The sequence below is a fragment of the Oncorhynchus nerka genome, linkage group LG22 (assembly GCF_034236695.1).
Source record: "Oncorhynchus nerka isolate Pitt River linkage group LG22, Oner_Uvic_2.0, whole genome shotgun sequence".
NCBI lineage: Eukaryota > Metazoa > Chordata > Actinopteri > Salmoniformes > Salmonidae > Oncorhynchus > Oncorhynchus nerka.
The window spans coordinates 78,849,836-78,862,776 of NC_088417.1; the positions used below are offsets into that span (position 1 = coordinate 78,849,836).

Below are 12,941 nucleotides of genomic sequence, written 5' to 3' on the forward strand. Positions count from 1 at the left end.
TAATCCCATAGCTATCCTGTCATTTTACCACACACTAACCCAGCATGATTTAAAATACACTACATAATCAGAAGTATGTGGACACCTGCTCGTCGAACATCTCATAAAAAAATCATGGGCATTAATATGGAGTTGTTCCATCCTTTGCTGCTATTACCAGCCTCCACTCTTCTGGGAAGGCTTTCTAGGTGTTGGAACATTGCTGCAGGGATTTGCTTCCATTCAGCCACAAGAGTATTAGTGAGGTTGGGCACTGATGTTGGGCAATTATCCCTGCCACATTGAAAGTCACTGAGTTCTTCAATAAGTCCATTCTACTGCCAATGTTTGTCTATGGAGATTGCATGGATGTCTGCTCGATTTTGTACACATACTTTTGTATATATATAGCGTATGTACCATTTAGAGATGTATTTAATCTGCATCATGTAATTGTTTTCATATCTCATCCTCCCATGGCATCCCATTGAAAAACAAAAACAAAACAAGCCAGCACATCTCCCTCCTACTCACACACTCTTCCCTCCCACCACACACTCTCACACTCACAGCTGTCTAGCTGGAGAACTGATGTGTGTGTCTCAGATATCCTGCGGCTCTTCACCCATAATCCTTTCCCAGGACAGCAGGGCAGTATTGATTACAAACCAGGCAGAGGAAATAGCAGGATGAGGAGAAGAAGAGTACAGAGGGATAACGGATAGAAGCGGAGAACTGAGCAAATTAATATTTATTAGGATCCCCCATGTGACAGGGGAAAAGAGTTAGGAAGGAGAAAGCAGGGAGAGAGGGGATGGGATGCACAAACACACAGAGAGTTTTTAGGTTTTGTCTTCGTCCAGCAGCTGTTGGGTTTGAGTGAGAGGGGTGTCCTCCCGGGTGCTCCTTCAGTCTCACATGGGCTGGCTCACGCCAAACACAAATCCACCAGTGTAAAGATCAGCATGTGTCATAACCATACCAACCATACCAACAATGCTTCATCACTGACCCCAGGGCACCGACAGACAGCAAGGCAGATGTCTGATGACAGATTTAAGGCAGGAAAAAGGGAGGGACCCCCCCAACCTCTCCTCTCACCCCAGGGAGGAAAGTGTACACCACGTCATCAGGTCATACTTTCCCTTAAGGCCCACACTTAAAAACACACTGCAAACCACCAGTGTAGTATGTGAATGAATGTGGACATTTATGTAGCTACAGTATGTGTTTAGCCAATTTACATTTACAGACCATTCACATTTTGTGCATTGTTTCTTAGTTGTCTGCTATGAGTGTGCAGAATGTTTGTGCAGTGGCAAGGAACCAGTTCAGTTTAACAAATAATGGAGATGTGAATAGTCCAGTGAATATTCAACCCACCCACCCATCCAATACCTTTTAAGAAAGTTGAAGCTCATTTACTAAAAAGTTGAAGCTCATTTACTAAAAGCTAAAATGACCCCAGCCATTATGACATCGGCTGCTGTATGTTCATTCACCTCAGTCGATCTACAAACACATACCCTATTAGCTATAATTAGACGCTACACATTAACTTACATTAACTCAGCACCGGGATTAAAAACTATAATTTAATACATACAGAGGAATCTGTTAGTATAAAAAAGTATTAACAAAAGGTAAACAAATAAGTATGCTTTACAGGTTTCTTTTGTGTGCAGTTTTACAGCTAATTTCCTGCAATTATACTAATTGTGCCATGACTTATGCCATTTTAATATGATATCAGAGTGAGAGTGACTAACAAAATCATTGGGGGCCCCCTGGAAAATAGGGCCCCTGGGCATGTGCCCTGCATTCCCAGTCGATAATTTTGCCATGATTGCTACAAATTTACTGTAGATGAGCGATTTGGAGGCCACAGGATGAGGCCAGTGTTTTTTTAATGGATTTTATAGTAAAGATGTAATTTAACTGTAAAAATGTATGACCTTTTAATGTGCCATGAACACAACCAGTCATGATGTTTCCATCTGATTGTCAAACAAATCACAGCAAAAATTAGGTTACCTTCGATCGATCGTCCAAAATAATTCCAGCATCCGAACAGCGTACTGTGCACCCGCCAATGTTCCTTCAATCGCAAGTGGCTGAAACTATCTCACAGGAGAAAGTATCAGAGCGAGTGAAACAGTGCCCTTCTGTTTTACTATATGTAGCCCATGTATCTGATGCTGTCTGGCAGCATCAGATACAGTACATGGGCTACACATACATGTCCTCTGCCTCTGCAACGATTATCAGCAGCAAAGAAATGCGTATTGTATCCCCCTAGAGCAGGGCTCTCCAACCCTGTTCCTGGACAGGGTTGGAGAGCTTCTCACTCCAACCCTAATGTAGCGCACTTGATTCTAATAATTAGCTTGATGATAAGCTTGATAATAATAATTAGCTTGATGATAAGCAGGTTAGTACAACTGAGTTTAGAGTGAAAACCTGTAGGAGGGGAGCTCTGCAGGAACAGGGTTGGAGAGCCCTGCCCATGAGTCTAAGGGCCCGAGGCTGGCCTCGTCAAAAACCAGGCTTCCTTAATACGGGTAAGCCTGGGGAAGTTCATGGCAGAAAAATAGCTAAATAGGGGTGGAGACCCGGTGTAAATCAGTGACGCCTCACTATACATCAAACCAATAAAATGCCTTGCTTGTGCAGAGATCCAATAGTGCTCACTAGATTAGTGTCTTAGGTGCAACAGTGCATGATGATTATTTTTTACAGTCTATGGTGAGGATGGCCGGGAAATCGCTGATTAACACCCCATCAAAATACAGTATGTTGATCTATGTTGATTTTGTGTGTAGAGCATACTTCTGACAAAACATTATTTTAAATTCCTCCAGGTTTTGCTCCATTTTCAGTTTGCTCCATTTTCCATTCCAGTTTGCTCCATGTTGCAATCTAGCATACAGAACAATTGTCTGTAAAATGTGTCCTTCCTGGATTGAAAACAGTGACGAACAGAACACATAGCACCAACGGGCATGTGGGGGGAAGGGTTCTTTAAATGTAACATCCAATCAAATTCTTGCCATTGGGAGCCAGCTGACCATTCAAACTGTTTTTGCAATACAAAATTCTCCAAACCTCCAAGGGAGGCTGGACAGTGACGTGATTTTGGAGGTATGGTAATGTGAGACTACTACAAAGCTAACATATGGAATTGTTTTAAGATGGTCATACCAAGGATAATTAAGTGATTGACTTTTAGGACCCCTGTAGGTATAAAAAAATTATATAAAAAACATTTTGAATAAACATTGAATTTGGCCGTACTGCTATTAGCCCATATACATGCATTGAATAACAGATGAATACATATTCAAACATAGTCAAACATTTTATCAAAAGGAAGCATGTTTTGAGATACATTAGAAAGCTCTGAAGGTATCCCCTTACCAAGTTACCTTCAGATGATCTATATAGCACATTTCAGACATGAATGCAATGCGCTTCACAGGAAAATAAATAAAAACAGAAAAATGTACTACAAAACGAACACAACAAACAAAAGAATAACAATAAAAACAGAAACAGAAAGACCAAAAAAGCACCCTAAGCAAATGCTCAGCTAAAAAGGTGTGTTTTATAAAATATGTCCACAGTTTAAATATGTCCACAGTTTCAGCGCCCCTCAGGTTCTGCCTCTCCGTGCCTCTTGGTCCTAGGCTTTGGGGATAGTTAAAAGGCCAGTGTGCTAAAGGACATGAGGGACCTACCGGGTACGTAACTCAAAAGCATGTCTGATATGTATTGGGGTGCACAATCGTAGATAAGATTTAAAAAACAATAGAATAATCTTTAAATGTTTTCTAAAACTCACAGGCAGCCAGTGCAGAGACTTCAAAACCAGTGTAATGTGTGCTCTCCGTCTGATCTTGGTCATTATCTTTCTGTATGTTTTGCAGTTGACCAATGGCTTTCTTAGGTAGACCAGACAGGAGAGCATTACAGTAGTCAAGCCTGCTTGTAATAAATGCATGGATAAGTCTCTCTGTATCAGCCTGAGATAGAAATGACCGCACCTTGGCAATGTTCCTCAGTTGGTAAAAAGCTATTTGTCACATTCCTGTTCATACACTCAATAAAATCTGTAGCAACTTCAGAAGTAAGATAATGTTTTTAAATAATGCGTTCAGTATTACCCTGTAATATGAGCAACAAGGTAGTAAAAATACACAGTGGTGATCTGATAAAGCAGTGTCAACAATAGAGGTTACATCAATAGAAAGCCCCTTGGTAATAACCAGGTTGAGAGTACGGCCGCGGTTATGGGTGAACCCAGTAACATGTTGGATAAAGTCCATAGAGCTAAAAGGATTCATAAATTCAATGGCCTTGGAGGCCGTCTCTTTGTCAAAATGAATATTAAAATCAACCAACACAATGATTTTATCATAGTTCTCAAGGACAATAGACAATAGTTCAGAGAAATCAGTAAAGAAAGTGGGGCTGTGCTTTGGTGGCCTATACAGGGTTAGAGCCAGCACTGGGTGCTGACTTAAAAAGTATAGCATAATGCTCAAAAGACCCAAAGTTGCCAAATGAAATGTCCTTACAGGTGAGAGCATTAGTAAAAATAGAGGTTGTCCCCCCCAACCTTTTTAATTTTGGGGGAAGAGGCTTCAATAAGAGCAGCACTACACTCTGAAGACAGCCAATGCTTTAGTGAGATACGTGCAATCAACGTTGCCCTCACTAATGAGGTCATTCACAAGAAAGGTTTTACTAGTGATTGCTCTAACATTTACAAGCAACACATTTAATGAGTGTGGGCCACACCTGGGCATCTGCATCATGGTAACCAATGGAATAACAACCAAATGATGAACGTTACAACAACATGTTCTAACAGTCTCCAATCTATCAGAATGGTAGGATATAACAGTTTGTATAAACTCAGTAGAAGGCGGAGTTAGAGGAAGATGAATTAGGCTACTCACAACAACCATAGGGACATTTTTATGGGAGTTGATGGGGGTCGTAGAGCAAATTAGAGAACACCATCGTGAGAGTCTCATCTTATCCATAGAGGGGTCATATTAATGTTAAGGCCAAACCGTTCGGACGCTAAAGACATTTTCGTGAGAAGACCGATTTTCGAGATGTCTCATGGTCTGACAAACACTGCTGTAGCTCTGCCACCTTCCATCGTAGATGTGAAAGGCCGACATATGCGGATGCAGTGGATTTAAACGCAACCCAGCTCATGACGCCCCTTGGTGATGTGAGGCCTGAGGCAATTGCCTCTTCTGCATAATGGTAAGGCTGCCAGTGACGAACTAGACTAAAATTGACCAATGTATTTTTTTCTCTGACATGGGCTTTTTGAGTGACTGTCAATGAGTGATATATAACAAGAGAAAAACTGCTGATGTACAACCACGTTTTGAAATTGCAACTTGTGAATTCCACTATTCTAACTCTCAACAGTAAGTGGAGACCCCAAATGAGTTCCTAAAGATATATATACATACATTACCAGTCAAAAGTTTGGACACACTTACTCATTCCAGGGTCTTTCTTAATTTTTTACAATGTTCTACATTGTAGAATAATCGTGAAGACATCACAACTATGAATTAACACAAATGGAATCATGTAGTAAACAAAAAAGTGTTAAACAAATCACCCTTTGCCTTGATGATAGCTTTGCACACTCTTGGCATTCTCTCAACCAGCTTCATGAGGTAGTCACCTGGAATGCATTTCAATTAACAGGTGTGCCTTGTTAAAAGTACATTTGTGTTGGGCCTCCCGGGTGGCGCAGTGGTTAAGGGCGCTGTACTGCAGCGCAAGCTGTGCCACGAGAGACTCTGGGTTCGTAACCGGCCGCGACCGGGAGGTCCGTGGGGCGACGCACAATTGGCCTAGTGTCGTCCGGGTTAGGGAGGGCTTGGCCGGAAGGGATATCCTTGTCTCATCACACACCAGCGACTCCTGTGGCGGGCCGGGCGCAGTGCGTGCCAACCAAGGTTGCCAGGTGCACAGTGTTTCCTCCGACACATTGGTGCGGCTGGCTTCTGGGTTGGATGTGCGCTGTGTTAAGAAGCAGAGTTACCTCTGCTGCAGATGACAAGTTCATTAGAGTTACCATCCTCATAAATCAGCAATTAACTGCACCTCAGATTGCACCTCAGAGTTCAAGTAACAGACACATCTCAACATCAACTGTTCAGAGGAGACAGCATGAATCAAGCCTTCATGGTTGAATTGCTGCAAAGAACTACTAAAGGACACCAAAAGAAGAAGAGACTTGTTTGGGACAAGAAACATGAGCAACATGAGCAATGGACAATGAGTCAAAATTGAGATTTTTGGTTCCAACTGCCGTGTCTTTGTCAGACGTCGAGTAGGTGAACGGATGATCTCCGCATGTGTGGTGCAGCATGGAGGAGGAAGTGTGGTAGTGTGGGGGTGCTTTTCTGGTGACACTGTCTGTGATTTATTAAGAATTCAAGGCACACTTACCAGCATGGCTAACACAGCATTCTGCAGCAATACGCCATCCTGTCTGGTTTGCACTTAGTGGAACTATCGTTTTTTTTTCAACAGGACAATGACCCAAGAAACCTACAGGCTGTGTAAGGGCTAACTTACAAAGAAAGAGAGTGATGTAGTGCTGTATCAGATGACCTGGCCTCCACAATCACCTGACCTCAACCCAATTGAGATGGTTTGGGATGAGTTGGACTGCAGAGTGAAGGAAAAACAGCCAACAAGTGCTCAGCATATGTGGGAACTCCTTCAAGACTGTTGGAAAAGCATTCCAGGTGACTACCTCATGAAGCTGGTTGAGAGAATGCAAGGCTGTCATCAAGGCAAAGGGTGGGTACTTTGGGTCACTACATAATTCCATATGAGTTATTTCCTAGTTTTGATGTCTTCACCATTATTCTACAATGTAGAAAATAGTCAAAATAAAGAACAATCCTTGAATGAGTAGGTGTGTCCAAACTCTTGACTGGTACTGTATATATATATATATATTAATTTTAAAAATGAGGTCCAGACCTCATTTGTAGCTATAGTCCTGCCCTACCCACACACAGTTGCATTTAAGTTTAAAAAAATTGTAACACCTCATTTAACGTCAAGCCCTCCCATCCCAGAGGCCACATTAACTTCCCAGTGAGGGGCAGAGAGAGTGCACGGCGTCAAACAGAAATCAAAGAACAATCTAGAGACTTCATCCATTTTTCATGATATTTTTCATTTAGCCTCTTAGGACCCCAGTAATGGCAATCAATAGATCAAGCTGCTGTCACACCGTTAAGACCTACAGGGACCACTATATAGGTCTATAAACACACACACACACACACACACACACACACACACACACACACACACACACACACACACACACACACACACACCTTTATTCAACACAATAGTATTCTCTGCAATTATTCTCTATAATTATACTTCTTCATAACTATAATTTATGACGGCAATATTACCATCCACAAAATATGTGCTACTACTATCCTTTTAATGGTCATATGATCGAGTTTATAATAACAGCATCATTAAAACACATACACATATAGGCAACACAGCTCGTCCAATGGGGCACTCTATCTTTCCAATTTCATGGGACTCATCCATAACATAAAGAATTGTGGGTGGGACTTACATGCTACTTCTAATGATGCGTTTCTGCTCACTGCCTCGCCCAGGTAATTGCGGGCCACACACACGTAGCTGCCGTCGTCTGGCTTGCTGCGTCGGCCGTGGACGATGCGCAGGAAGAAGAGGGAGCCGCTGGGCAGCAGCATGCGGTGGGAACGGGGGTTGTCCCGGTCTGTCTCCACCCGCTCCCCGTCCTTGTACCACTCCACCGTGGGGGCGGGACGCCCCTCCGCCTTGCAGTTGAGGGTGGCCGGCTCCCCCTTGGACACAATGAGGTCAGAGGGGTGCTCCACGATCCGAGGAGGGGAGTCATCCTGACGCAGACGAGATCCTGGGAGGAGAAGATTGGAGAAATGATTAGCTACACATATGCCAACATAAGATATGTTCAGTAATACCAACTGACAATATCGGTAAGTCCGGATTGATGTGTAAAATATACAGGGAGAAAGTCTGAGAGAAAGCCTATAAATGAGTGCCAGGCCCTGACAGGCAGCACACACACCATGACACCACACAAAAACGAGCCGCAATATCCACACTGACAGACACAAGACAGAGAGTTATTATGGCTAATTAGATTTTTCATTGACACATTCCGTCAAGTGCTCTGTTCCTCTTAGATGCTGCTGGGTGGTGAGTGGGTGAGAGAGTTGCTTGTTAGTGTGTGTAGCAAATAAATGTTGAATGTCGATTTCTATTTCTAAGCGTGTCTTCAGATAGGCACGTGTGTGCCCATTGGGGATATAGAAAAGCATAATCAACATGTTCCTTTTTGACAGAATCAGACTTTTGCATTCAATGTGTATGAGTAGTCTGTTTCTCTGTCCCTCACCCAGGGTTTGATGTCACTGTGAACAAGTCAACAGGAACACATTCCTGTGTGTCAGCTGGAAGTGGAGGAAAAGCAACCCAACCATGCTGTGGGAAGGAGAGGAAGCAGCAAGTGTTTGATGTCATTACCAAGCGCTTGCTCCCACACTGCCTCCAGCTCTACCTAGTACCCACAACCCTCCTATTCTCCCCTTGTCTGTGTTGGTGACACAGTGAGGCATCGCAACACAACATGATTCTATCATTACTCATACCAAGACAAATGGGATATGACAAACACTACTCTGTTTTTCTGTGTAAGGATGGGAGTGAGCACTTAACAGGGTAACCTGGGAGAGAGCTATAGTGTTCAGTTGGATGACAAGACTAGCTGAGCCATGACAGAAATATGTTATAGTAATGGGTTTAGTTTTCTGCAACTGTTGCTCTTTCAAGTCTGCACAGCTCTCCTTGATGGGAAATCTGCTAACAATACACAAACTACGTCTATTTCCAGCTTCTCAAATCGATCAGACTCTACCTAATCCAACAGGTGTATTGCTAACCTGAGCGAAGCTGCCAGCCACTGGCATTCCACACTCCAAAACGCCACTCTCAGATAATTACCAATACCCAGCCCACTCAAGTGTGCCGACTCCCTGCCCGTCTGACTTACTCTCACTCCCCCTCCCTTCCCCACACCCACACCCACCCCCACCTAGTGTTTAATGGCCCTAATGGGGACTGGCTGGATCCATTCAACTACAACCACAGTTATAAATTCATACGTAACCAAAGATATCCACCCTCCAAAAAGCTTCTCATTTCATTAGTCCCTTCAGTGAGCCTGTTCATGGAACTGCCCACGCAATTCATGCACTCAGTTTCACCCAAGTCCTGAGAGCAGTACAGAAGCTGAAACAGACTAATGCTCATTACAGCCACCCAGGGCTTACTCTACTGTGGCCCTGCATATGAGCAGTGGTTTTTATCCCTGAATAAACTAGTCTTAAAGGTCTTCCGACAACCTGAACTTTCTGAGATAAGGTTTCCCCATAGAGCAGCTATGGTCTTTCCAAACTCATTACTCTCTACCTTATCTTTCTCTCTCTGAGGTAAAACTGTACGCCCAGGCGACAGCAGAAATGTCATGGCTACGCTTGACTGGGATTTAGCTGCACTCTGGCTAAACAAAAACATATGAAAACAGCATCTCCCTCTGCACTTTAACTTTGACCATATCAACTGTCACATCCATTACAGCTGACATCCCTCTCCTACTGAACATAGCTGTTGGCTGGAATATTCATAAAGGAAAGAGTACTGAGGGAACCCAGTCAGTCAGAATAGTTATGGTAATATCATCACCTACCACTGATATCAACACGCTGTACCAATATTGACAAATTATGATGTCCCTTGAAATTACAGTGGAATAACAATACTTTTAAAGTGCATGTACAATGAATGTATTTGAATTGCTGATTGGTGAACTGCACTGTGCACATAGAGTTTGCACTTCACCCAATGTGCAGTTATCAGGAATTGACTGATTATAGACTAATGATATTGACCATCTTGGACTCTCCCATCACAGCAGAGGATGATAATGTGTCGTTCTCTGTGACATGGCGTTGTCTCATAATGTTTTTGTTTAATCTCAAGCTTACTTTCAATAACACAGCGCTGCCAAGACCTTGCCATTTAATCACCCACAGACAGTCAAATGGCCTTTTGCCAAAAACTCTCCATGTCACCCTCTTTCATACACAACAATAACACACATGCACAGGCAGAAAACAACCTCAAAGCCAACTTGACAAAGTTATAAAGCAAAAAATCGATGAAGAGAGAGGCGGGTGAGTGTGTGTGAAAGAGAGTGAAAGACAGAGAGAGATACTGCTACTAAAACACAATAAAATACTCATACTAGCACACAGTATAACCCCTGCTACCCAATTGTACAGGTACAGGAGTTGAATGAAAGCCCTGTAAGAGTGGTTAAGAGCGTTGGGCCAGTAACTGAAAGGTCGCTGGTTCAAATCCACAAGCCGACTTGATGAAAAATATGTTGATGTGCCCTTGAGCAAGGCACTTAACCATATTTGCTCCTGTAAGTCGCTCTGGATAAGAGAGTCTGCTAAATGACTGAAATGTAAATGTGGTAGAATATAAGCAATGGAGTGGGGCATCACTGTGTATATAGTAGTCAACAGCCATAGGGATGGAACCAGCCCCCTCTCTCACCAAATCAATGCTTTCAATGTGGACATGGTCATCAAAAACAGCTGTATGTCCAGTGGGGGACAACACAGTGGCATTGGCCTGGAAAGCCCATATCGACCAAGACAGGGAGCTCAACCGTTATGAGTGCTGTGTCCTCACCAGTGATGGTGCTCAAGGGACAGACAGTATGTACAGTATGTCCTGTGACCAGTGGACACAGTGTCCATATATAACAGACTGAAACAAGTCACAGGACTATAAGATAATTCAGCATAATAGTCTCCATGACATATTTTGGGGACTTTTCAGAGAAAAAAATCTAAGTTCCACCAGCTGCATATCAGAACCCAAATCATCTGAGTCTAACACAAGCCTTCTGATGTTCGGGGTCCAACTGTATAGATCCATCAACTTCACCCATTTTTCCCCTTCTTTACATTTCTTAGAGACTATTGATGTCCCTCTAAATTCTTAAATGGAAAATCCACTCAAAACTATATTTTGCTATTTTTTTCAGTCCGCTGTTGACAGTCCCAAAATGTTTTCTATGTAAGCAGTCAAGTTTTCAAGAATTAGGACTCATCATGGTGATGTGGCAAGTGACACTATGCTTCTTGAAAATCCAATATCTTAAAAACTTGACTGCTGACATGCAAAACATTTGGGACTGGATTAACTGTGGACTAATGAAAAAAATACCAAAATATAGTTTGTAAGTGGATTTTTCCATTAAGACTGTGAAAATGTAGTAAGACATCAATGGTGTCTATTAAATATAAAGAAGGGGGTGACAACTTATTATTAACAAAAGAAAGATGACAATGAAAGTGAAAGCTGCTGCCTATTAAATATTGTCAGTCACCTATGGGTAATTGACACAATACAGTGCTGAATGTCATTAAATTGAAACCGAATAAATTGTGCTTTCATTTATCAGCCAAGGGCAAAATTAAACCTTTCAAATCCTCCCTAATGATATACTTACATCAATTAGGAAAATGTATTCATTAACAATTAAATGAATCAGGGACCCCTAAATAAGTATATGTTTCGAATTGCAATATATGATTCATTTGTATGATAGTTAATAAAATGTCAACGAATTCAATCGATAAAAAACACATTGACAATCCATTGCTCATAAAATAGTCTGGTGCATCAAAACCACGTTGAAAGGATCAACCCCTGCATGTTGAGACACATTAACGCGCCATCAGAAACCACATGTGTGCACCCCTTTTTCGCCTGCTTTTTGCAACGTTTTGAAATGAGGAATAAACAGAACAAGCCAGGCAAAATACAGTTGCTACTGCAGGTGCTCTAATCAAACGCGGGGTTGTTCGATGTTTTAGGTGGGGTACCCACACTTAGACTATGTGTATATCTAAAACGAAAAACAGGGAAAAGCTATGTTTTTATTACAAACTTAATTGTGGTGACCAAATCAAATGAAAGGTTCCAGGACTTACCGTTGACTTGGGTGTGCAATAGTCCATAGAAAAATAAAAACCGTAGTAGACCCATTCTGGCATAGTAACCGTCCACGGTATATTAGCGCAAAACTCGTCAGATATACTTCTTTACCTTGCTTATTGTGCGACTCTGTAGTCGGTTCTGAGCATATAAACTGTTGAATTTTAATATAAAGAATTTAAGTTATATTTTAATGGACAACGAAATCATTCACGATACGACTTCATGTTTTCTCACCAAGAGCGCACCCGATGGGTAGCCTACTTCTCCACACAACATTTGGAGGTGTCTCATCACCAGACACTAACCAAAGAGCGACGATGTGCTCGCCTCATAGCATCACCCCGACCGGCTCCCAGAGCCTATTTCATGCAATGCTCCTTCTAGCTAAAATCGTCGAAAACGAAGCCCATAGGCAACAATATATAATATAAATGGTCTGAATGACCATCATTTTGAAAATATCACTCCGACGGAATACGCGCAGTTCAGTAACCTACAGGCGGGACGGTTGTGAGACAACGGTGGTGGACTGTGGTGGTTTCAGACCGAGGTGAATAGCTGCACAGTTACAGCCCCCTTCCTCGTGGAACTGTACATTGGTAGCCTACAGTAGTAGCGGGCTACAAAACGCGAATACGCAGACTTCCATCAAACCATCTCAGAATGTGCTATTTAGAGGTTGTCCTATGCGCTGATCTGAAGTCAGTTTGGGTTTAGATTAGAGGGGCAAACTAGTCCTAGATCTGAACTGTCGACATAGCTACAGAGCGCTGTGGAAACCACATACAAATCAC

The 12,941-nt window shown here is 42.4% G+C and overlaps 1 protein-coding gene across 1 annotated transcript in view; it reads right to left on the reverse strand.

The window, feature by feature from the left end:
• Positions 1-12,728, reverse strand: part of LOC115105786 (roundabout homolog 2-like) — a 161,220-nt gene extending 148,492 nt beyond the window's left edge. Inside the window, exons 1-2 of the mRNA XM_029628172.2 lie at positions 12,141-12,728; positions 7,637-7,963 (exon numbers count right to left, since the gene is read on the reverse strand). Coding sequence (XP_029484032.1) covers positions 7,637-7,963; positions 12,141-12,195 — 382 coding nt within the window. The 5' untranslated portion in view covers positions 12,196-12,728. The remainder of the gene's footprint in view (positions 1-7,636; positions 7,964-12,140) is intronic.
• Positions 12,729-12,941: the final 213 nt, after the last annotated feature.